A 25,200-nucleotide genomic window follows, 5' to 3' on the forward strand; every position below is an offset into this window, starting at 1 on the left:
CCCCCTTCCTGGAGGCGAGTCACCAAGAAGCCACGCCCTTCCTCAGGCCTTACGTCATCAAGAAGCTCCGCCTCCCACCCATGCACCCGAGGCCCAGCTTCCTGCTCCACCCTTGAAGACGCAGCCATACAGCTAGTCACCATGCGGGTGGCCATCAGGATGTAGGAGCCAGCTGTGTCCCTGGTCCCCTACCTCGCCCTGGTGACTGAGAGTCTCTCTAATGGGGGTCCTCTTTTCCCCCATCCTTAGGGGCTTATGCTGAGGTCCGAGGGGGCCTGGACATCTGGGGAATCTCCCCGGCAACTAGATGGACTAGCGTTCCAGCCTGGAGGACAGAGGCAGGGGCGGCGCTCGCTCTTGCCTGAGCTTGTCACCAACACTCCCCCTTAAGTGCGCGGGAATTTGCGCGCACTGGCACTGGCCACACCCTTGGCCAAAGCCCCCAGGCTCAGGCCAGTGCTGCCCCCCTTAGGGCCTGAAAGGAATTGCACGCGCCCAGCTGGGCTTGCCTGGCGTGGGGAGGAGCGTGGAGACCTGGGCTCCTATGCTGAGTTTTGGGGTCAAACAGCCTGGCATTCAAGGCTTTTGACATGAACCAGGCCACATCTTCCGCTACCCACATCCACACCTTTGAAGGGCAGATCTCAGGTTCTGGAGGGGTGCCTATTCCCTTTCCCTGAAAACATCCACTGGCCTGGCTCAACAGCCAGAGGCCAGAAAGTGAGGAATGGGAATTGTATTTTCTCAAATCTAGCAATAGACAATTGGGCAGGTGGTCCCCGGGCCAACTGAACCCCTAAATCTCTGGTCCATGCCCACTGTTCCCAGGGCCAGAGACAGATAGGTGGGGACTTTTTTTAAAATTTACTTTATTTGAAGTATAGTTGATTTACCATGTTGTGTTAATTTCTACTGTACAGCAAAGTGATTCAGTTATACATCTATATTAATTCTTTTTCTTATTTTTTCCATTATGGTTTATCACAGGATATTGAATATAGTTCCCTGTGCTCTACAGTAAGACCTTATTGTTTATCCATTCTATATAAAATAGTTTGCATCTGCTAATCCCGAACTCCCAATCCATCCCTCCCCCATGCCCTCTCCCCCTTGGCAACCACAAGTCTGTTTTCTATGTCTGTGAGTCTGTTTCTGTTTCGTAGATAAGTTTATTTGTGTCACATTTTAGATTCCACATATAAGTGATCGCATATGGTATTTGTCTTAATCTTTTTGACTTACTTCACTTGGATTGATAATCTCTAGTTTCATCCATGTTGCTGCAAATGGCATTATTTCATTCTTTTTTATGGCTGAGTAGTATTGCACTCTATATACGTACCATGTCTTCTCTTTCCATTCATCTGTCAATGGACATTTAGGTTGTTTCCATGTCTTGGCTATTGTAAATAGTGCTGCAGTGAACATTGGGGTGCATGTGTCTTTTCTTTTTTTAAAAAAATTAATTAATTAATTAATTAAATTAATTTTTGGCTGCATTGGGTCTTCGTTGCTGCGCATGGGCTTTCTCTAGTTGCGGCAAGCAAGGGCTACTCTTCGTTGCGGTGCGTGGGCTTCTCATCGCGGTGGCTTCTCTTGTTGCAGAGCACGGGCTCTAGGTGCGCGGCCTTAGTAGTTGCAGTGCGTGGGCTCAGTAGTTGTTGCGCACAGGCTTAGTTGCTCCGCGGCATGTGGGATCTTCCCGGACCAGGGCTCGAACCCGTGTCGCTTGCATTGGCAGGCGGATTCTTAACCACTGCCCCACCAGGGAAGTCCCGCATGTGTCTTTTCGAATTACAGTTTTCTCTGGATATGTGCCCAGGAGTGGGATTGCAGGATCATATAGCAACTCTATTTTAGTTTTTCGAGGAAACTCCATACCATTTTCCATAGAGGCTACACCAATTTACATTCCCACCAACAGTGTAGGAGGGTTCCCTTTTCTCCACAGCCTCTCCAGCATTTGTTATTTGTAGACTTTTAAATGATGGCCATTCTGACCGGTGTGAGGTGGTAGAGAGGTGGGATCTTAACCCCTCTGAATCCCAGGATCACAGGCTTCTTTCTGGGCTTGTCCTTTCACCTCTCTGTGCTCACTCTGCACCATCCAATCAATTATTAACCTGTTCAGTCCTCAAAGATCTGAGAGCACCTACTAAGTGCCAAGCACTGTATGTATAAGATTGGTCAAGGTTGCAGCCTTCATTTAGTTTACATTCTGCTTGATGGAAACAGATAATAGGCAAGTATATAAACAAGGTAGCTGCAGGCTGTGAAAAGTGCTGTGAAGGAAATAAACAGAGGAGCAACCAAAGAGCTTACATTAGAAAGAGTAGCCAGGAAATCCAACAAATATTTATTGAGTACCCAATTCCTGTCAGTTTTATCTTCCAAATATCTCTGAAATCTATGCACTTTGCTCCATCTTCCCCAAGCACCCTAATCTGGGTCACAGTCTCTCAGGTTGGGATTATTGCTACAGCACCTTGCTGGTCTCCCTGCCTTTAGTCTCATCTCCATTTCAACCTCTTGCCATATGGATATCCCACCCAGTCCCTCAGCAGGCCCACAAGAGCCTGCTTCTCTCGCCTTGCTCTCCATGTCCCCTGAATGGAGAACCAAACCAGCCAGAGAGGTGGAGAAATATTAGTAGTTCAGATGAGTGAGGGGGAGAGGGGAATGGGGGTGGGCAGGAAGGCCTTAAGTGCCATACTCTGGAGTTTGGTCTTTATTCTACAGGTCAGCAGTTTTCTAGGGGGGTAGATGGTAGAGGTGAGGCCAGAAAAAGCAAATCCACAGGGGAAATGGGGCTGAGGCATGTATAGTTTGATAAGGCATATTTGATATTGCAATTTTAAAATTTTATTTATTTATTTATTTATTTTTTGGCTGTGTTGGGTCTTTGTTGCTGTGCTTTCTCTAGTTGCAGCGAGCACGGGCTACTCTTCGTTGCGGTGCACGTGCTTCTCATTGCGGTGGCTTCTCGCGGAGCACGGGCTCTAAGTGCGTGGGCTTCAGTAGCTGTGGCACGCAGCGTCAGTAGTTGTGGCTCGCAGGCTCTAGAGCACAGGCTCAGTAGTTGTGGCGCACGGGCTTAGTTGCTCCGCAGCATGTGGAATCTTCCCGGACCAGGGCTCGAACCCGTGTCCCCTCCATTGGCAGGCGGATTCTTCCCTGCGCCACCAGGGAAGTCCCGATATTGCAATTTTATATTTGGAAAATAAAGCAAAATGTCTTTGTATGAGTTTTCTAGGGTTGTCATAACAAAATACTACAGACTAGGTGGCTTAAACAACAGAAGTTTATTTTCTCACACTTCCGGAGGCTGGAAGGTCAAGATCAAGGTATTGACAAGGTTGACTTCCTCTGAGGCCTCTTTCTTGGTTTGTAGATGGCGGCAGCCTCCCTCTGACCTCACATGATCTTTTTTGGAGCCCCACCCCCACCCCCACCCCCCACCCCCGCCCTGTGCCTCGGGGCATGTGGCATCTTAGTTCCCAGACCAGGATGGAACCCACACCCGCTGCCGTGGAAGCGCAGAGTCTTGTCTGGACCACCAGGGAAGTCCCACATGATCTTTTTCTGTGTGTCCTAATCGTTTCATCTCTTAAAGACATCAGTCAGATCAGATTAGGGTCTACCTAAGGACCTCATTTTAACTTGACCTTTTTAAAGGCCCTATCTCCAAATATAGTCACAATCTAAGGTACTGGGGGTTAGGAGAAGTCAAAGCTCCATCCATCTTAGGTTTTCATACAGGACTCTTTTTTTTTTTTCAGTTTTGTATTTTTTATTAGTAGGCTTTATTTTTTAGAACAGTTTTAGATTTTTCAGAAAAATTGAGCAGATAGTACAGAGAGTTGTCATATACTTCCCCCTGCCCCCGCCCCCGCACACACAGAATTTCCCCTATTATTATCATCTCACATTAGTTGGTACATTTCTTACAGTAACTCTTCAGTGGTTTCCCATTGCTCTGAGAATGAAATCTAGAATCCTTGCAACCGTCTATAAAATTCCCCATAATCAGGCCCTGCCTAACTCTCTAAACAATCTCCTCTTGTCTACTTTGCTCCAGCCAGGCCTTCTCTTTCTTCCTCACACATAATAGAACTGTTCTTACCTCTGGACCATTGCACATTTATTCCCTCTGCCTGGAATACTTTCCCCCTAGTCTTTACTTATTACTCATTCATTCTCATCTTTTCTGGCTTAACTCACATGTCACCTCCTCAGAGAGGTCTCCCCAACCACACTACCTAAAGTTGGATTCCCTCAACAAATTAACCCATACAGGACTCTTCAACAAAGAGATTAACAAGAACAATACAAAAAACAAAAAGCAAGTTTATTAACACGTAGAGCTTATGTATACATGGGAGATATCCAGGGAAAAATGGATAACTCTCCCATGTGGCTTAGAATTTAGGCTTAAATACCATCTGAGTAGGCTTTCCTGCTGGCACAGTGGTTAAGAATCTGCCTGCCAATGCAGGGGACACGGGTTCAAGCCCTGGCTGGGGAAGACGCCACATGCTGCGAAGCAACTAAGCCCGCGAGCCACAACTACTGAGCCTACGTGCCACAGCTACTGAAGCCCACACGCCTAGAGCCTGTGCTCTGCAACAAGAGAAGCTGCCGCAATGAGAAGCCCGTGCACTGCAACGAAGAGTAGCCCCCACTCGCCGCAACTAGAGAAAGTCTGCGTGCAGCAATGAACACCCAACGCAGCCAAAAATAAAATAAATAAATTTTTAAAAATAAGTAACATCTGAGTAGAGAAAGGGGGAGGGGAATGTAGGCTTCTTAGGGGAGAGTAAATAATTTCTAGGAGAGATGAATGGGCCCTTAGAAGAATGAATGGGAGGTATGATAGTTTATGACAAAAGTGGACTGGATATGATATAGAATTCTAATTTCCTCTCCTGTGATATGAGATGAAACTCCCAGGAAGGGGATTTATGACCATTGAGTTCCTTTTGGAGGCTCTGTGTCTTTAGGCAGATAAGAGGAGTTCAGAGAAAGCCTCTCCCTGCATTTGCTGTTTTTCAAGTGCCTACAGCTCAAAATAATCAGTATGCCAGAGTGGCATATTTTGGGGTGGCATATTCTGTTACCATCACTGGCTCCTCCCCTTGGGAGGTTAACAAGGCTCCTGAGCCCTCCATCGGGAGCCAGGGCATCAGGAGGACATCCTCCTGATGCTGTAACTGGAGGGGCTGGCAGCCTGTTCTGCCTCCTCCCTCAGTGTAACATATGCTGCCATTAAGGGATCTTATGCACCTGCCACATACCAGGCGTGGAGCTAAGCATTTATCTTCTGGACTGCTCACAGTAACCTTATGATGTGGATGTGATTATTATCCCCATTTCACAGATGAGGAAACCGAGGCTCATGGGGCTAAGCCTCTTGCCCAAGGTCATATGCAGCTACCAAGGGGCAGAGCCAAGATCTGAACCCAAGATGTCTGACTCCACTATTCATCATTGCCTGACTTTTTCTTTTTTTTTTGGCTGCGTGGTATGTGGGATCTTAGTTCCCCAACCAGGGATCGAACCCGTGCCCCCTGCAGTGGAAGCACGGAGTCCTGGACTGCCAGGACTGCCAGGAAACTCCCCTGCCTGAGTTTTCTCAGAGCCATAGTTCTCTGACCTTGCATCTGTCCTCCTATACTACTCCATGTCTCCCTGTCCCTCTTACTAGTGCCCTTTCTCCTACCCCCAAGACTCTCACAACCCCTGCCCAAGCTGAGGTTTTTCTGAGCTCTCTGGGTCTCCATCCCCCAGAGGATGCTCTCAGGCCCACTGCTAGTTGAGCACGTATCCCACACTCCTTGCCCCTTGGCAGCTCATAGTCAGAATCTCTTGACAGTATCAGGTCATAGAGGTCAAGGGAGTCTTTCAAGAATGAAAGATACCAAGTAAGGTTAGGACTCAGGAGGGGCCTACTGGATTCAGCAATAAGGAGATCTCAGGTGTCCTTGGTGGTGGCAGAGGTGGAAGTAAAAGAGCTGGACCAAAAAGAAGAGAGATGCTAATAGCTACAGTAGCATTTCATGCTTACCAAGCGCTTTATAAATATTAATTCATTTAATAGTCACAACAACTCTGTGAGATAGATACTATCATTCGGTTTCCCCAAGGGGAAATTAAGGACAGAGAGGTTAAACAGTTTGCTCAAGGTCAAGGTCACAAAGGTAGTGCACAGTGAAGTCCGGATTTAAAAATCTGGGCGGTCTGGCTCCAGACTCCATGCTGTAAACTGCCAAGTCATATATACAGCTCTCGGCTGTGACGAGGGGAGTGGGCATTGGTGGTTAGGACTGGAAGAGAAGGAGAGGCAAGAGCCAGAGGAGGATAAAGAAGGGTGGGGAAAATGATTTACAGGTGGAGTGGTTCCCTCTCCTGGACCATAAACCAAAGGGACCTGACAGCAGCTGGGAAGGGAGATAAAGTGACTGAGGAAGGAGGGGCTGGGTGGGGCCTGGGGACTGCTCCCTCCTGGGGCAAGCCTTCAGGTTCTGTACCTTTACCCACAGCTCTGTGGGAAATTCACAGCCCAGGGATCCAGAGAGTTGGTAACAGGCAGATGTGAGGGGGCCTCAGATGGGGATGGGGGCTGAGGACTGAAATGCAGCCAGCTGGGCTACCCTCAGGGAGCACTGTCAGAGAGAAGCTACCAGGACTTCAGGGCCTGAGCTCCCCCAGTCCCAGGGCCTGGCTTCCCAGGTACCAGAGACTCTTTAAGTGGTAAGCAGCCCAGAATGCTCTAGAAAAGCCACAGATCAGAGCTTGGGAAGGGGCTGCACGGCCAAGATAGCTGAGGCCCCAGAGCTGGTATCTTGCCCTTCCCAGGTCAGGTCCTGGGTCTTCCAGACCTCCAGGACACACACATGGAGTCCTGTTCTTTCCACATATGGACATCTCACCTGGGCCCTGGAAGGAGAACATAACTTGTCAGGCCATGAGTTGACTTCCAGACCTTGCTCATCCAGGGAGTTTCTTATAAAAAGTGGGGAGGGGGACCCCTCAGGTTAAAAGATACATGCACCCCAATGTTCATTGCAGCCCTATTTACAATAGCCAAGACATGGAAGCAATGTCCATCGACAGAGGACTGGATAAAGATGTATTACATACATAAAATGGAATATTACTCAGCCATAAAAAAGAACGAAATAATGCCATTTGCAGCCACATGGATAGACCTAGAGATTGTCATACTGAGTGAAGTCAGACACAGAAAGACAAATATCATATGATATCGCTTATATGTGGAATCTAAAAAAGGGTACGAATGAACTTAGTTACAAAACAGAAGTAGAGTCATAGATGTAGAAAACCAAGGGGATGGGGGGGGTTAAAATTGGGAGATTGGGATTGACATAGACACACTACTATATATAAAATAGATAACTAATAAGAACCTACTGTATAACACAGGGAACTCCTCAATTCTCTGTAATGGCCTATATGGGAAAAGAATCTAAAAAAGAGTGGATATATGTATAACTGATTCACTTTGCTGTACAGCAAAAAATAACACAATATTGTAAATCAACTATACTCCAATAAAAATTTTAAAAATAAAATAAAAAGAAAGGAAAGAAAGAGAAAAGAAAAGAAAAGCCTGCCTGGGTTCAAGTCCTCCCCAGCTTTACTGAGATGAATCAGATGCAATCCTGTCCTCAAGGGTCTCATGGGCTGGAGGGGAGATCTCTGTGTAGATGGGTTATAGGCCAGTATGATTAACTGATGCAAGAAAGGACCTCAAAGGAGCAGTGAAAAGGAGTGAGGCCAGAGGCTGGTGATGGCAGGTGGAAGTGGGGGGCATCTCAGAGGCCTTATACCCAGATTAAAAGCCAGGCCTGGCACTGTTTGGCTCGGGGACAGGCAGGACAGGCATCAGGGGAAAGGTCTCTGACTCTGTCTCTGCAGGATTGCCTGGTTCTGGGATGCAAACAGTGGGTGGACCAGTAGGTGGCAACCAAAGGGAAAAGACTTGGCTTTTCATGGTAACAGCCGCCCAGGATAAATGCCTGCATGCTCCAGGCTCCAGGCATTGTTTCTCTGAATATTACCAACTGCCCTGTGAGGAAGGAGTTATTGATCCTGTTTTGCAGAGGAGGAAACTGAGGTTCAGAGAAATTAGGTATCTTGGACAAGGTTACAGAGAGCTAGAATTCAAACCCAAGTTTGTCTGACTCTCCAGCTTGTGCTCCTAACCACCTCTCCATGCTTCCTCTCTTCAGAAAACACTTGCATTGAGAACCAGCTCACAGTGTGGGGGAAGGAGCTTCCCAGGACAGGTCAGACGTTTGATGTAGTGGTGTTTGGCACAGTGCCTGTCACTTAGTCAGTGCTCTGCGATCAGCAGCTGTTATAACACTTAATCATGCATCTGTCTTCTCACCTGGAGCTGGGACAGTAATTCCTGTCACCCTGGCTTCAAGGACATGGTGTGAACTGTGGGGTCAATGATGATGGCATTTATGACACTCAAAGGCCAGCCCAGCCCTGCAGGCATAGGGAGACACATCCAGTTCCCAGCACCAGGGAAAGCTGGGTGACAGCCTCAATCCATCAACGATAACCTCAGTCCAGCCAAATTTTATGGGCCCAGGAGGTACTTAAGTGCTGTGGGGTGAAGGTTAGCCCAGTTCCCCTTCCTCAGCACAGGCTGCCGTCCAGAGCAGGTAAGTAGATGTGGGGTGCGGGTGAGAGTACCCTGGGCCTTGAGAGACCAGCTATCAGCTTCGAGAGCAAGACTCCAAGGTGTGTGGGTCTGGGCTAGAGTTGGATCTCCTGTCCTCAGCAGTTCAGGACCTGGTTACTCCTAGCCCTGCAAGTGGAAGAGGAGCTTGGGGAAGCTTCATGCATGAGAGGGTGTAGACCTCAGCTCGCTCTTGCCCCACCTCATCCTGGTTTGACCCACACACCACTGAGTTCTAGGGGGTGGGGGTGTGCTCTGTCTGCTCTGCAGCTTCCTCCCCCTTGTCTACTGACACAGGGTGAAGGCTGGGGTGGGGGATGACCAGAGTTGAAGGAAGGTTGCCTGGGGATCTAAGGTGGGTGATAAGAAGGCAAGCTAAGGAGAAGGTTTGCTGGGGCAGAAGGACAGCTCTGGGAGCAGCTCTTGTGACCTTCTGCCCCAGGCCCCCAGCACCATGACGGTTTCATACACCCTCAAAGTGGCGGAGGCCCGCTTCGGAGGCTTCTCTGGCTTGCTTCTCCGTTGGAGGGGAAGCATCTACAAGCTCCTCTACAAGGAGTTCCTCCTATTCATCGCCCTGTATGCTCTGCTCAGCATCACCTACCGGTGCGAGGGTGAGGGCAGGGTGTCAGGGCTGGCCTGCGGGTGACTAGGCTACCTACCTCCCTCTAACCCTGGCCTCACCTGACATTCCCCAGCCTGTTGCTGACCCAGGAGCAGAGGCTTGTGTATGCTCAGGTGGCCCGATACTGCAATCGCTCTGCGGAGCTCATCCCCTTGTCCTTTGTACTGGGTAAGTTCAAAGGACCAGGGGTTCTCCCTTGTAGCCTCCTAACCATCTTTCCTGACCTTTGGGTTGGGTTGCTAGCTCTGAGGGTCAGAATTACCCCAGCGGAACCGCCTGGAGGGCAACCAGAGCAGGCTCAGCAGGCATGGGAGCTGCGTGCGGGGTCCAGGATTTCCAGAGGACTAGGCCCTGCCTATCACGTGCTGGACCCTCACTCCAAACAAGGCCCAAGCCACCTGCTGGCTTCACAACCCTCTGGGTACTGGAGGAGAACTGGAGAGAGGTGACACCTCCCTCCCGACCCCCATGTGAAGCAGGGCTCAGAGTTAACCATTGCCTGGACTTGAACCGTCACTTCTCTTCTGCTTGAGGAGGTCTGCACTCTTCTTCCTCCCTGCCTGGTTTGGTACATCAGGGAGGGACCAAGAGGAAGAGGCTGTCCCCCTGACAGAGAGGCAGGGCGCTGGAGCCAATGTGTCCTTCCCCCTGCCTTGCTTCCACCTGGCCTGGACCACGTGCTCTGGGTGGGGGCAGGACACGCTGACTCCCGAGCCCTCCATCTTGCTTTCCCGTCCCCCCTACCCATGACGGTGACCAGGTTTCTACGTGACCTTGGTTGTGAACCGCTGGTGGGCCCAGTACACAAGCATCCCGCTGCCGGACCAGCTGATGTGCGTCATCTCGGCCAGCGTGCACGGCGTGGACCAGCGCGGCCGCCTGCTGCGCCGCACCCTCATCCGCTACGCCAACCTGGCGTCGGTACTGGTGCTGCGCTCGGTCAGCACCCGCGTGCTCAAGCGCTTCCCCACCATGGAGCACGTGGTGGACGCAGGTGCGCGGCCCACAGCCAGACGCAGGTGCCGCGCTGGGGGAGTCCTGGAGCGGGCGGGACCGGACCTGCCCCGCGGGCCTCCTGGGAGGGGAGGTTTGACCACTAGGGGGAGCTCCAGGGCCCCAAGGCAGTGAGTCCCTGGGGACAAGGATGAGTCTTCATCCCTCTCACTACATCCCTGCAGGTTTCATGTCCCAGGAAGAGAGGAAAAAGTTTGAGAGCCTGAAATCTGACTTCAATAAGTACTGGGTCCCCTGCGTCTGGTTCACCAACCTGGCGGCCCAGGCCCGGAGGGATGGGCGAATCCGTGATGACATTGCTCTCTGCCTGCTCCTGGAAGTGAGTCAGCCTAGGACCAGGGCCATCTGCCCTCCTCCCCCTCGTTTTGCAAACTGGAATAATAATTTTAGTGCTTAACACTTACATGGTGCCAATTATGTACAGCACACTGTTGCAAGTGTGAAGAAATGAGGAAACTGAGGCACAGAGTGAAAAGAAACTTGCTCAAGTCACACAGCTAGTTAGTGGAGCTGGGAATCATCCTCAGACCTGGCTCCAGGCTCTGTCCTTGCAGTTACTTTGCTAAACTGCTTTCCATCACAGTCACTCCAGCCTGACAACACCTCTGAAAGCAGAATGAGCCTCTAGACCTGGCCCAGGCCTAACGTGTGCTGGGCTCCCCTGTCCCCTCCCCATTCTTCCTTCCTCGCCTCCACTGACTTCCTCTTCTTGCTGTTCCACCAGGAGCTGAACAAGTACCGGGCCAAGTGCAGCATGCTGTTCCACTATGACTGGATCAGCATCCCCCTCGTCTACACCCAAGTAACTGCCTCTCGCCTCCCCAGTCCCAGTGCCTACTGTATGTCCTGTGCTGTGTGACACTGAGAATTAGAGATGGTACCTGCTCTGGGGCAGTTTGGTCCAGTGAGACACTCAACAGCCACAGGCTCATCTTCAAAGCCTCCCTGGACCCCCCCACTAAGATGATCCCCTCCTATCTGGTGCTGCCACACCTTGCTACATGTTTTAACTATTATTAGATCTGCCACTGGCCCTCGGGGCAGGGGCGGCATTTCTCCCTGCCCTACTTAGCCTGGCTTCCCTTTCTCCAGGTGGTGACCATAGCAGTATACTCCTTCTTTGCCCTCTCCCTGGTTGGCCGCCAGTTCGTGGAGTCAGAGGCAGGGGCTGAGAAACCTCGGGAGCCTCTGGAGCCAGGGCCAGCCCTGGGGGACCTGGACATGTACGTGCCTCTCACCACTCTGCTGCAGTTCTTCTTCTATGCTGGCTGGCTCAAGGTGGGCACTTCGCGTGGTCAAGACACGGGCCCAGGGCCCACCCCAACTCTGGGGTTAGAAAATAGGGCTCTGAGCCCAGAAAACACTCTCATCACCTGCAGGTGGCAGAACAGATCATCAATCCCTTTGGTGAGGATGATGACGACTTTGAAACCAACAAACTTATAGACCGCAACTTGCAGGTGATTAGGGGTCTGGTGGCAGCTCACTGGCAGTCGGGCTCTCCCTCCCTGCCAGCTCTCAGCCCAGGTATGCAGGAGAGGGGGATCCTTGTGACCCGCTGCCCGCCCCAGGTGTCCCTGCTCTCCGTGGATGACATGTACCAGAACCTGCCTCCTGCGGAGAAGGACCCATATTGGGATGAGGACTCGGCGCAGCCGCCCTACACTGTGGCCACTGTGGCCGAGTCGCTGCGGCCTTCCTTCCTGGGTTCCACCTTCAACCTGCGGTGAGTGGCCCACGAAGGCCCAGGCAGGACCTGAGTCAGCACATGGGCCCCAGTTCCCCACCCACCCTCCAGGATGCCCAGGACTCGGTCCCTCCTGCCCCGGGCCCCACTCTGGGGAGCCGGTCCCCCGGCTGCCAGAGGCTCGTTCACACCGCCCTCTCACCCGCCTGCAGCATTAGCGACGACCCTGAGCAGAGCCTGCAGGTGGAGACGTCCCCTGGGCCAGCCCGGCCGGTGACTGCCGCACAGACCCCGCTGCTCAGCCGCTTCCTGGGCGTAGGAGCGCCCTCGCCAGCCATCAGCCTCCGGAACTTCGGCCGCGTCCGAGGAGCCCCCCGGACCCCTCACCTGCTGCGCTTCCGGGCCGAGGAGGGCGGCGACCTCGAAGCCGCGGACCGCATCGAGGAGGAGGCGTTGGGGTCAGGGGACGAGGCCCAGGAGCCCTGAGCAGAGGCAGCAGGGCCGGGCCATCCGGCTGCCTCCCCTAGGTCCTCCGGAGCTATTAGAGCAGCACTTCCATGCACCCTAAGCCGGAGCACTTAGGGACGACCCTTGAGAGGGCAGAAGAGCCTGAACCAGAGTTAGGAATGCGTCCACTTTGGCTTGGGGGAGGTGAAGCTAGGACACAAGAGGCAAGGTATAGAGGACTAGAGCCCAGGCGCACGATTAATTTCCTCCACAATGTGGGGCTAGGCCGGTTCTTGAGGGAGCATCAGTATCACTGAAGGGCTGGTTAAAAAGTTTTGGGTATGACTCCCAGCGTTTGATTCATTAAATCTAGGATGGGGTCAAGAATTTGCATTTCTAATAAGTTCCCAGGGAATGCTGCTGCTGCTGCCCCAGGGATCACAATTTCAGTCACATAAAAAGATGTTTAGGATATACCTTATTCTGATAACCTCACTCTGATGAGGGGTCAAAGTGTGTGCTGGGGCACTTTTGCTTCATCTGTCATATTCAATTTTTTGTTTACAATGAAAATATATTCATTTATTATTGTGCAATTAAAATTGCTTAAAACTGAATTGGCATGCTCTGCCAATGGACTAAAGATGAGGGTTTGAGAGTCTGCCCTGAAGCTGATTCAACTGAGACGTGAGGGTAGTCATACACCACCCAGCCTAGACTTCCAGCATTTGAACCAAGCCCTTCTCTGCTCCTACCAACCAAACAGGGAGAAAGGACAGTTTAAGGGGTGAAAGCTGCAGGTCCATCTCTGCAGTAGGACCGCAGTACTCAGCTGATGGTAATAAGAGGGGGCATTGTGGAAAACAGCCCCACAGAGCACTATATTAGAGTTGCTGCTAAACTGAGTTTCTCTAAGATTCCTGCCTCCTAAGCTCAGCCACCACTAAAGAAATTGGCGAATGCCAAAACTGAACATTAAGGCCAAAGGAAGGACAAATGCCAGAATTCAAAGGGAGGCATGAAGAGTGTAGGTAGAGGTTGCGAGGACGCGCAGCCTCCTGTCGACTGACAGGATTATAGTGCTGGCTTCTACTTTCCTGCTGGGTGACGGGATACTGAATTTTTCTCAGCCTTGGTCGACAAATCTATACTGTGAAGACAAAGCACCTTGTGGTCACCATTCACTCAGAAGGCACCTGAGGTGTTTTGCTGGGTCTACAGAGGAGGTAGCCTTGCTCCAGGGTGAGAATGGTCATCTATGAGGGCAGTGGAGATGGATAGTTGATGAATTCAAGGCTCTTTAGAAAAAGAACCCCTTGGGCTTCCCTGCTGGCGCAGTGGTTGAGAATCTGCCTGCCAATGCAGGGGACACGGGTTCGAGCCCTGGTCTGGGAGGATCCCACGTGCCGCGGGGCAGCTGGGCCCGTGAGCCACAATTACTGAGCCTGCGCTCCGCAACAAGAGAGGCCCGTGACAGTGAGAGGACCGCGCACCGCGATGAAGAGTGGCCTCCGCTTGCCGCAGCTGGAGAAAGCCCTCGCACAGAAACGAAGACCCAACACAGCCATTAAAAAAAAAAAAAAAAAAAAAAAAAAGTCATGAAGATACAGTGCAAATTTAAAAAAAAAAAAAAGAAAAAGAAAAAGAACCCCTTATCCTATGGACTGACTAGAGGGTGAAGGAGGAGAGGAATAAACATCAACGCCTTGTAGAGCTCACATTAGAAGATGAAGGCAAAGTGTTGCTGTGCCATGCCCAACACACAGCTCAGCTAACATCAGCTAATGTTCAGATGGTAAGGGAAGATCACTGGGTGGGAAGGCCAAGGCCAGGTCTCCCCAGAGTCAATGGTAAGGTTTTAGAGGACTGGACTGACTTCTTGTCCTTAAGTTTTTGTACTAGAAAAGGGGGTTCACCTTTCCCAAATGTCTATTCACAGAAGTCTGCAATTTAGCCAAGGTGATGGACCAATTAGATTTTGTACTTCTTTAGCTCTTAAGACATGTGCTTTCCAACAACTTTAAATTGGATAAAATCTTTTTTCTTTAGAACTCATTAACTTAAGCACATATTTGAGTGCCTGGTATATTGCCATGTACCTTTCCAGGTACTGGAGATGCCGCAGGAAACATATTCCTGTTCTCCTGGAGATATATTCTAATAGAGGGCAAAAAAAAGACAAGCAAATAAAATGAGCAAAATTTATGCCAAATTAAGGGATAAAGAGAAAAAACAGGGGCAAAGGATATGGCATGGAGGGGAGTGCAATTTAAAATCCTGTGATCAGGGAAGAACTCACTAGACTAACAGAACAAAGACCTGGAAGGAATAAGCAATGTGGGTATATGATGGAAAGTATTCCCAACACAGGGAATAGTAAGTGAACATATGTTCAGTAAGGCCAGGATGGCAGTCACTATAGAAGGGACCGCGTCCCACTGAGTTCCATACCATCTGGTAGGAATTTTGAGATGGGATGTCCTGTAAAAAAAATATCTTATCTTTTAAAATGATCACTGACAGCTGGGATTGTGTTGGGGACAACAGAAGAGCAAGTAGGATGCAGAGAGGTGACCAGAACAGTAGAGGTGGTGTTAAAGGTTGAAGCAACAAGATGTGGTGACATTAGATGTGGGAGTTATGACCCAAGGATCACCTAACATTTATGTTGTCATATGAAGACCACTATTTGCTGCAATCAAATAATTGAGAAGCTGTTTGAAATGGGAAAGCTGAAGAACATGATCAGTTTTGAACACGGTGACCTTTTAGAGTCCGATTATGATATCCAAATGCAGGTGTCAAGTAGGTCTGGGCTAGTTAGAAAGATGGAGCTTAAACCACTTTTAAAAGTTGATAACAGACAACAATGTAGCTAAACTGAAGACAAGAGCTGACCCTTAGAGATTCAGCAGCCATCACTGGTAATTTTACATACTTTTGAGTAACGAGAGGAGAAAGGATTAGGGTTCAAGAGAAAATTAACTTCAGAAAGACATCCAAAAGCTGACAAGATACAGACTATGTAAATGTGTATAACCTGTTCAACAACGCAGAAATCTGGAACACAATTTCAAGGTTTCTAGACCATCCATGAACCTGAAATAAACCCCTAAAACCAAGGTCTGCACACAGGGTCTCTAAGAGAACCTTACAGAAGCAGCATGGTTTCAGGTTCCAATCATGGTCCAGTCAACAGCCCAATACTGTTGGGGGCCCCGTGCTGAGATGCCTCCCTCATACAGTCTCTCCTCAGCCTGCATGCCACATCCCTGTTGCCACTGTAACCCAGCCTTAGGGGTGAGAAACATTCCTCCTGCTATAGAAAGGCACATAATAGACCTGGGCAAAGGGAGGCAGGCAAAAGGAGTTGGGGCACTCTACAGTGTGGCAAACAATCAAACATTCTCAGAACGCAAACACAGGGCATAGAACAATAAACACCTTTATAACATGAGCTAAGATAGGAAAGAAGAGGATTTATTTGCCTTTCCGGGCCTTGATTTTCCTCAGATAGAACTCCAGCTCCTTTCCCTCTAGCACATAGCCATCTGCTCGGCCACACTGGCCTGGTCTTGAGGCGATGCAAGCTGCAAGAGAGTATGTGGTCCTTAGCAAAATGACACTGTGGCCCTATCCACACCTACGTATCCCCTTAAGAGTCCATGTTGGTCCAGGTATACTGGAGGCAGGCATGAAGCCCACTGTCTCCTCAGATATACTTTATCGTCACTTAAAGTCAGTAGCAGAACTGGACAAAGTTTTCATCACTGAGACAACCCCCTAAGCCTGGACACAGACTTCTCAGAATACTCCTGAAACTCAGAGGCAGAAACCAAGCTCAGGCCTATGGGCTCCTGCCCACTATTTTCCATTTCAGCTTCAAACTAATGGGATGACCAAATATTCTGATTTGTGCTTGTGTGCTGTTACCAAACTCTCTAGCCCACAGAGGGCACACCATATCTTGGGAAGCCCCCTCCACCAAATGCAAAAGCCATCTCACCAAGAAGTTTGCCCTGCTGGAACTGCTCCTCTAGAAGACTGCTAATTTTGGCATTCTTTTTCCTTTCATCATATTTCTTCTGAATTTTCTTTGATCGTTTTTTGTTTAAAATCTCTTCCTCCTCAGGAGTCTGAATAAAGGAAATACACATGGGTTAGTGGGGCCTCCCCAAACCCTTTCTCAGGGAAGGAATGTCACAGCCTTGAACACTGCATATCCCATGCCCCTGCCACCTTCCTCAGCACTAAAGGCTTTCATCTCTCCCTTCAGCAGCAGAACTGGACAGAGTTTTCATCACAAGAAGGCTGGAATCAGGGCGGCCTCCCCTCCCCCCACAGGAAGTTGGCTCCCCAAACACGCACCAGCTTGGCCCCCTTCTTGCGGCCCAGGGGCAGTGCATAGTGGGACTCGTACCACTGTCGGTACGGTGTGCTGTCAATGAGCACGATGCAGTTCTTCACCAGGGTCTTGGTACGGACCAGTTCATTGTTGGATGCATTGTAGACAACATCAATGATCCTTGTCTTGCGTGTACAACCTGCTCACAGGAGAAATTCAGAATCAAGCCATGTGAACCTGAGGTTAACTGTCCCCCACCCACGCCCTAGTAGGGCCTAAGGAGATGGGAACTCTAAGCCTTTACAGAGCCATAGGGCATAAGCTCATCTTCCACACACCCATCTTTCCAGATATGGCTGACACCCACACATACATGGTCTCTAGATTCAGCCCCAATCCCTGAAGCTACAGGAGTTAAGAGACAGGACAGGATGGAGAGAAAGCTCCAGAACCTCAAGGTCTTTCAACAGGAGAAACTTCAGTATCTTGGTTCAGGCCATGGACTTCCTGCTAAAAGCACTTACTGAAGCTTAGAAAAGGTTTAGGTGCTGAGTTCCCACCCATGCCTGCAGGGCCTCACTCACACTCCGAGCCCCAGGAGAAGTTCCCCACGTCCAGCCTCAAGGCCCGGTACTTCTTGTTGCCTCCCCGCACACGGACTGTGTGTATGCGGCGGGGGCCAATCTAGAAAACACAAGGAGACAGGAAGTAGGTTATCAAGGAGAAGCTAGAGAGAGGGAAGGGAACCCGGGCTGGACGGAGGTAACAAGTCAGTGTAACTATGACAAGTCCTAGCATTGGCAAGTGGCACACAGGTGACCAAGATGGCCACAACCACGCCTAAGGATACTTCTTCATCACTCTAGTTACCTCCAAGAGGAAAAGCCTGATTCCAAACACTGAAAGTTAATTCTCCGTGCAACAAAAATTCCAGGTTTCTGACTATCACTGAGGAGTCCACTCGCTCCAGGCGCCCTGCAGGTACCACTAGGACACAGTAGCTGTCACCATGCAATCTCTCAGTATTTACCGAACACGCAAAGGCGAGGAGACCGCCTAGTCCCTACAGCAAATCGCAGAGCCCCACAAAGATTCAGGCGGACCGCGGAGAGCAGGTGGGCGACCTCCCGGGCGGTGAGGCCCCGCACGCACCTTAGTGTTGGCAGCGGGGCGTCCCAGCTCATACTTCCTCTTCTTGTGGTAGGGCTTTCTCTTGCCCCCGGTCTTGCGGCGCTTGTGCCAGTTGTCCCGAGAGATGCCTACGTGTGGAAGCGGGGGGAGGGAGCCTCAGCCAGGGAGCCCGGGGCCGGGCCCCGCCAGCCCAACGCCCCGCGCCAGTGGCCGCACGCTCAGCTCTCCAAGGTTGGCTCCCCCATAGCGCAGTCGGGAGGTTACAGCATTTCCAAGGTGTCATCATGCACGTGCGGCCCGACCCCTTCCCGTCCCGATCCCGGCAGCCATGATGGTGCCGCTCGCGGCCCCGATCCCTGCGGCCCCCGGAGCGGCCCGGGCGGCCCAAGCCCGAGCATCACCCTCCTCGCGGAGGCTCGCTGCCCGAGGCCCGGGCGCCCGCGCTCCCGGCTGGGCTGCGAGGCAGGATGGCGCCGGATTGAGCTCGTTCCCCAGCCACGGCCCCAACACAGAGAAACACTCACCCATCGCTCGGCGCTGGCTAGAAAGAGAAAACGCAAAGCGTCACGGTTCGGTTTGTAAAACGTAGCCCCGCCTCTTGACGTATCTTCCGGGCGCCGCAGAGAGCGGCCTTGGGTCGGAGGGCGGGGCGCCGAGGCCTTGGGCCTGAGAGGGTCGAGAGGGCGGGGCGCCGAGGCCTTGGGCCTGAGAGGGTCGAGAGGGCGCTGCAGCTCGGCCGAGGGCCAGGCTGGGGTGCAACAGAGCCCGGACCTGTGCGCGCCTCGGGGGGAGGTTGAGAGACCCAGGGCACAATTCGGGCGGGGCTTGCCTGGTTTTATTTACGTTTTGAAAAGACCCGTTTTAGAAGCTACTGCTGTAGTCCTGGATGAGAGCTGTGAGTGCGTTGGAGAAGAGCGGAAGGCAGTAGAGGTGGAAACGAGAGGGGGACTTGGCTTTTGTTTTGAAGGGTTTGGTTTAGGGGGCGGGAGGTGTGTCAAGGATTCCGAATTCCTCACGTGACCAGTTGTATGAATATTGGTGCCACTTAGTGAGAAAGGGTAGGCTGAGGTAGGAGCTGGTCTGGACGTGTTCATTTTGAGCTCTGGTGACTCCCGCACGTGGGAATGACAGGCAGATGGATGGTCATGTCTGGTCCATCCATAGAGAAGGGATCTGGACAGAAGGTGTTACTTTGGGAATCGTTGGCATATAAATGGTAACCAAAGCTACCAGAATGAACGGAACCTAGGGAGAGCGCCTAAAGCAAACTTTTCTTGTAAAGGGTAAGTCAATACTGTAGCCTTTGTGGGCTGTAGGGTCTGTGTCACCACTCAATTTTTTAAAAAGTTTATTTATTTTTGGCTGTGTTGGGTCTCCCTTGGTGCACGCGGGCTTTCTCTAGTTGCGGTGAGTGGGGGCTACTCTTTATTGTGGTGTCCTGGCTTCTCATTGCGGTGGCTTCTCTTGTTGCGGAGCACGGGCTGGCTCTAGAGTGCAGGCTCAGTAGTTGTGGCGCACGGGCTTAGTTGCTCCACGGCATGTGGGATCTTCCCGGACCAGGGCTCAAACCCTTGTCCCCTGCATTGGCAAGCAGATTCTTAACCACTGCACCACCAGGGAAGTCCCTGCGCCTGCTCTCTAAATAGCAACACTCCTTTTTCTCTACCCACTCAATACTAACATTGTTTTTACATGCTCATTATCTGTCTTCCCACTAAAATATAATAAGCATGAGAGTAGGAACTGTGTTGTTCACTACTGTATTTCCAACACCTAGAATAATGCCTGGCATTTAATAAGTACTCAATAAATATTTGAATGGTACTCAAATATTTGAGTAAATTATTGTTCTACTTACATTGTATTCAATGGGTTTTCCCAGTAGACTGAGGTCTTAAGAATATAGTGCACATATGTCATTCGTCTCTCCATCCCCAGCCCCTTGGCACAAGAAAAAGAAAAGGCAATTGCATTGGACATAAAAAGGAGAAAGTGGGGACTTCCCTGGCGGTCCAGTGGTTAAGACTCTGTGCTTCCATTTAAGGGGGCAGGGTTTGATCCCTAGTCGGGGAACTAAGATCCTGCATGCCACTTGGTGCGACCAAAAAAACAAACCGAACCAAAAAAACCCAAAAAAACAAAAAGGAGAAGGTGGATTCAAGGGGCATTTGTTGGGTGATGGGATTTTGTGATAGACTGGATTAAGGGGATGAGAGAAGAGTGACATGAGGTTTCTTCCCTGGGAAAACACATTAATGGTGGGGTGACACCACCATTAATAGAGAACACAGGAGAGGCAGGTTTCTGGAAAGTTCAATCTTAGGATGAGTTTGAATTGCCTGTGGGACATATAGGTGCTATTCTTTGTATTTAAAGTAGTTGGAAAGATGAGTCTGAAGCTTGGAAGAGAATGGGACTGATCATTCCCACCCCCACCCACCATGGTCTCACTCCTCTATCCACCTAACCCAGTGGTCCACCCCATCAGCTAGTCTGTATCACATGAGCATTTTGTTGTTGTTACTGCAGAAAAAGCTATAATCAAAACCCAGTGCTATTTCATAATACGAACACTCAAAGTAGGAATAAAAGGAAATTTATTCAATATGGAAAAGAGTAGTATACAAAGCCACAGCAAACATCGTGCTCAGTGTTAAAGACTGAAAGATTTACTCCTGAAATCAGGAAGAAGGCCAGGAAGCAGGCCTTCACCACAGTCATTCAACAGTGTACTGGAAGTTCTACCCAGAGTCTTGAGGAAAGAAATAAAAGACATCCATGTGTGAATGGAAAAATTAAAACTGTGTTTATTCACAGAACACAGATCACATCATCTTATAAAACTTCATCTTATAAAACTTCCTATAACAACAAAAAATTATTTGAGCTAGTCAACTAATTTAGCAGTTATAGGACAAAATATCAATTCACAAAAATCTGTGTTATATGTATACACTAGCAATAAATAATCTGAAAAAGAATTTATGAAAACAATTCCACTTTAGGACTTACCTGGTGGCACAGTGGTTAAGAATCCGCCTGCCAATGCAGGGGACACGGGTTCGAGCCCTGGTCCGGGAAGATCCCACATGCCACGGAGCAACCAAGCCCGTGCGCCACAACTACTGAGCCTGCGCTCTAGAGCCCGCGAGCCACAACTACTGAAGCCCACGCGCCTAGAGCCCGTGCTCCGCAACAAGAGAAGCCACTGCAATGAGAAGCCCGTGCACTGCAGGGAAGAGTAGCCCCTGCTCACTGCAACTAGAGAAAGCCCGCGCGCAGCAACGAAGACCCAACACAGCCAAAAATAAATTAAATTAAAAAAAAAACAGAAAAACAAAAAAATTCCATTTTAAATAATGTCAACATTAATATTTAGGAATATATTTAATCAAGTTATTAGACTTATTTTATGTATGTAAAGTTGTCTGTACATTTGAAATTACTAAAAAGTAAATTACTTTTCAAAACACCATGTCAATACCATGCCAGAAAAGTAGAGAAAACATCAAACTTCCATATAAAGGCAAAGCCTTACCCAGATCCAATTCACCCAAAGTCTGTATGTAATTTAGAGGCACTGTGGGAAATTACATTAGGAGCCACTTTCTTCCGCGTTGTGGATGACCTCAATGTGGTAGAAACAGTGGGATTTTTGAATTCCAATTTTCCACAGCATTCCACCAAAAAACTGTCATAGTCTTGGCAAATCTCCCCCACAGCTACCAGGGCCTTCAGGTACTCATTGGGCTGGTAAGGGTGGATGTAGTGCAGGAAACAGCCGGTCCTGGGGTCCCCCATTCGAGGCAGTGGAATCTATAGCTACCTGGGGTGTTCAACAACCTCGACATCTTGCAGAAGTAGGTGGCATATTGCTCACATGGAGGCGCTGTAAATGAGCTGAGTATTTTTCTGGGTTGTAGCCACCACCGTCGTCTGCATCTGCAGATCATGAGACACTGTGGTCCGTACTTTGTCCTCTTTTAGCAGAGATGTAACCAAACACAAATTCCTGCGCCCAATGCACAGTGAGGCCAAACAATTCCAAAACGTTGGAGTTTGGAGCAGAGAAAGGTTTCTTGCAGGGCCACGCAAGATGGAAGGCTCATGCCCAAAAACCCTGAACTCGAGCCTTTTTTTTTAATGTACTTGAAAGGTAAACTAATAAATGCATCTGAATCTCTGTTGGGGCAGTATTCAAGATGGACTCTGGAGTTCTTGAAATCAGAGCAAGACAGTTCTCTGTGTCCCACACCATGCCCTCCAAGTCTCTACTCTTGCTTTAGCAGAAGTCAAACAGGGGCTCTATGATTCTGTGTGATCCTGGAGAGATCCTCTCTTCTGCTGTCCTCCTAGCCAGGCCATCACTCCATGTGCTTTGAGACCATTAACATTAATTGTATTATGCCTTTGTCCCTATTTTTATTAGTCACCTTAAAAAAATCATCACCCAGATTATACCTATCACCCATGCTCTTATCCTGACATAGGTATTATATTATCTTTTTTAAACCGATCTCCCACCATTCTTCATTTTCTAAAAATCTTCTGTGTCCTGTGTCATTCATCAGAAAAATCCTGTATATCTTCAGCCTCTTCTCTGAATGTTTCCTTTTAACATAAATCTACTTCTTTCGGGATTTTCTCTCTTTTCTTGTCAGCCTTCTCAAGTGGAGGATGACTGTGCTGTTCTCTAGATAGGAGACAGGTGTGCTCCATGGTCTTCATTGCCAATTTCAGACCATTCTTACTCTATCCTCCCTAAAAACCAAACTTTGAATCTAAGACTACAACAGTCACTGCTCCTCTTTATTGAACTTACCTATAAATTCTAGTTCTCTCCAGTTTGTGCCTGGAAGATTTTATGTCCTGACTCACTGTCTCTTCCTCTAATAATACCCTTGTCATTTTTTGGGTGCCTACACATGAGCATCTTTACCTTCCTCAACCTTAACCTTTCACCAGCTCCTCACCCTGTAAGTCCTTAAACCTGGGATTGGTCCAACCTCTTGTGCCTGACACCTGGGTTACAGAATGCTGCTGGTTAAAGGCATGTATCTCTGCAGACTACTGCCACTAGAAATTAAGAACAATAATTGGTATGAGGCCCTGGAGGATCTTTACAATGAAAGACTTACTTGGGGAGTTCCCTGGTGGCCTAGTGGTTAGGATTCTGGGCTTTCACTGCGTGGTCTGGGTTCAACCTCCAGTTGGGGAACTGCCTGCGCAGCGCGGCCAAAAAAAAACTTACTTGAAGCATAAACTCTACTGGAGAAGACAAGATATTTAGACTGTAATAAATGCTATGAAGGAAATAATGCGCTGTCATGGGGCAAACTTGAGTTAAGATGCTCTTAGATTGCTTCTCTGGGGTGACAAGATACCTGGGGTAAACTGAGACCTGAAAGAAAAAAGGAATATTTTGAAGAGCTGATGGTTCCAGTCTGAAGGAACATCAAGTGTGAAAAGCCCTGAGAAGGGTGTGCACTTCTGGAATGGTGGAGTAAGGATCTTTGAAAAACCACTCCTCCATTAAAGCAACGAAAACACTGGCAAAAATCATCAAAATCAACTTTTCCAGAACTCTGAAATTAACTAAAGACTTACAACAATCCAAGGAGCATTTATTCAAGAACAACAGCTAAAACTTTGTTCAGTGATCTTTACTGCTTTTTAATTTGCCCTAATCCCCTCCCCTTCTCCTAGCTCCACATTAGCTTTGAAAACCAGTAGCCTCCTGGCTAAGGTACTTGTGAAAAGCAGCAGCCTAATAGTAGGTGGAGGGGGCAGATGGGTGTGGAGCTCCCCAAAAGCCCCATCCCCAAAGAACTATCACCATTTGACCTGCCTGGCAGCTGGCTGAAAAGCTCCATTCTTAGGGCTTGTCTTTATTTGATCTCACTCAAAGCTCACTCTCTGAACAGCCCTACCCCTGGTGTTTATAAGAAAAAAAAGTCAGGGGCAACACAACTGCCTGAGGCAGGATTACGAGTTGGGGCTGACAAGAGGCTGATAAAAAATAATAATAATAAAATAAAATATTTTTTAAAAAGGAGAAATAGGAGAATATGGGAGTTTTTAAAATTCCCACATTTTCCTGGGAATCTAGAAAATCTAGAAGGTCATGTGTGTATGCAGGACTGAGTACATGCCCAGTAAAGACCTGCAAAGGCCCTAATATCGGTGATATATGGCTGACCTTGAAGCTCTGCACAAGCAGGAAGTGAAGGCTGTACAACATGAGCAAGTGGAATTTATCTCAGGTTTGCAAGGTTGGTTTAACATCTGAACATCAATCAAGGTAATATACCTTATTAATAATAAAGGGGAGGGGGCTTCCCTGGTGGCTCAGTGGTTGAGAATCCGCCTGCCAATGCAGGGGACACGGGTTCGAGCCCTGGTCTGGGAAGATCCCACATGCCGCGGAGCAACTAGGCCCGTGAGCCACAACTACTGAGCCTGCGCGTCTGGAGCCTGTGCTCCGCAACGAGAGGCCGCGATAATGACAGGCTCGCACACCGCGATGAAGAGTGGCCCCCACTCGCCGCAACTAGAGAAAGCCCTCGCACAGAAACGAAGACCCAACACATACAAAAGTAAATAAATAAATAAATAAATAAAATAAAAATAAAGGAATTCCTTTAAAAAATAATAATAATAAAGGGGAAAAAACACGTGATCACCTCAAAACACAGAAAAAGCATTTGACAAAATCCAATATCCCTTCATGATAAAAACACTCAACAAATTAGAGTGTTTAGAACAAATTAGAACTTCTTCACCTGATAAAGGAGCCACAGCTAACATCATAATTAATGATCAGGAACAAGACAAGGATATCCACTCTCACCACTTTTTTTTTCTTCGTCTTTATTTTTTTGGCTGCATCAGGTCTTCCTTGTGGCGCGTGGGCTTCTCTCTAGTTGTGGCATGCAGGTTTTCTCTCTCTAGTTGTGGTGCGCGGGCTCCAGGGCGCATGGGCTCTGTAGTTTGCGGCACGTGGGCTCTCTCGTTGAGGTGCGTGAGTTCAGTAGTTGTGGCGTGCGGGCTTAGTTGCCCAACCAGGGATCGAACCGGCATCCCCTGCACTGGAAGGCAGATTCTTTACCATTGGACCACCAGGGAAGTCCCTCTCACCACTTCTATTCAAAATTACATTGGGTGTTTTATCCAGGGAAATTAGGCAAGAAAAAGAGATAAAAGGCATCTTAGTTAAAAAGGAAGAAGTCAAACTTTCT

At 49.2% G+C, this 25,200-nt stretch overlaps 2 protein-coding genes and 1 long non-coding RNA gene across 4 annotated transcripts in view; 2 read left to right on the forward strand and 1 right to left on the reverse strand.

Annotated features, from left to right (window-relative positions):
- Positions 1-159: 159 nt before the first annotated feature.
- BEST4 (bestrophin 4) lies at positions 160-16,075 on the forward strand. Its single transcript, XM_082455489.1, has 9 exons — positions 160-9,319; positions 9,412-9,506; positions 10,099-10,332; positions 10,517-10,671; positions 11,077-11,154; positions 11,445-11,630; positions 11,732-11,812; positions 11,924-12,078; positions 12,252-16,075. The coding sequence occupies exons 1-9, from the start codon at positions 9,168-9,170 to the stop codon at positions 12,523-12,525; spliced, it is 1,410 nt and encodes a 469-aa protein (XP_082311615.1). The 5' UTR covers positions 160-9,167; the 3' UTR covers positions 12,526-16,075.
- RPS8 (ribosomal protein S8) lies at positions 15,914-18,637 on the reverse strand. The gene is made up of 6 exons (XM_082455988.1): positions 18,487-18,637; positions 17,984-18,090; positions 17,416-17,515; positions 16,855-17,030; positions 16,493-16,622; positions 15,914-16,076 (listed from the first exon to the last, which is right to left on the reverse strand). The coding sequence occupies exons 1-6, from the start codon at positions 18,488-18,490 to the stop codon at positions 15,967-15,969; spliced, it is 627 nt and encodes a 208-aa protein (XP_082312114.1). The 5' UTR covers positions 18,491-18,637; the 3' UTR covers positions 15,914-15,966.
- LOC309658044 overlaps positions 18,507-25,200 on the forward strand; it is a 15,749-nt gene continuing 9,055 nt past the window's right edge. For both annotated transcript variants that reach the window (XR_014262006.1, XR_014262007.1), the window contains exons 1-2: positions 18,507-18,619; positions 18,659-19,245. This is a non-coding gene — a long non-coding RNA (uncharacterized lncRNA). The remainder of the gene's footprint in view (positions 18,620-18,658; positions 19,246-25,200) is intronic.

The sequence above is a fragment of the Balaenoptera physalus genome (genome assembly GCF_965194825.1).
Source record: "Balaenoptera physalus genome assembly, chromosome: 1".
Taxonomy (NCBI): domain Eukaryota; kingdom Metazoa; phylum Chordata; class Mammalia; order Artiodactyla; family Balaenopteridae; genus Balaenoptera; species Balaenoptera physalus.

Bases quoted from the DNA above. Each gene is read 5' to 3' on its own strand.
- BEST4 (XM_082455489.1), top strand. From the start codon at position 9,168: ATGACGGTTTCATACACCCTCAAAGTGGCGGAGGCCCGCTTCGGAGGC. The intron at 10,333-10,516 runs GTGCGCGGCCCA...ACATCCCTGCAG, and splicing joins GGAGCACGTGGTGGACGCAG to GTTTCATGTCCCAGGAAGAG. The intron at 10,672-11,076 runs GTGAGTCAGCCT...CTGTTCCACCAG, and splicing joins CTCTCTGCCTGCTCCTGGAA to GAGCTGAACAAGTACCGGGC.
- RPS8 (XM_082455988.1), bottom strand. The intron at 17,516-17,983 runs GTGCGTGCGGGG...TGTGTTTTCTAG, and splicing joins GCCCCGCTGCCAACACTAAG to ATTGGCCCCCGCCGCATACA. The intron at 16,623-16,854 runs GTGCGTGTTTGG...TCCTTTATTCAG, and splicing joins GCAAGAAGGGGGCCAAGCTG to ACTCCTGAGGAGGAAGAGAT.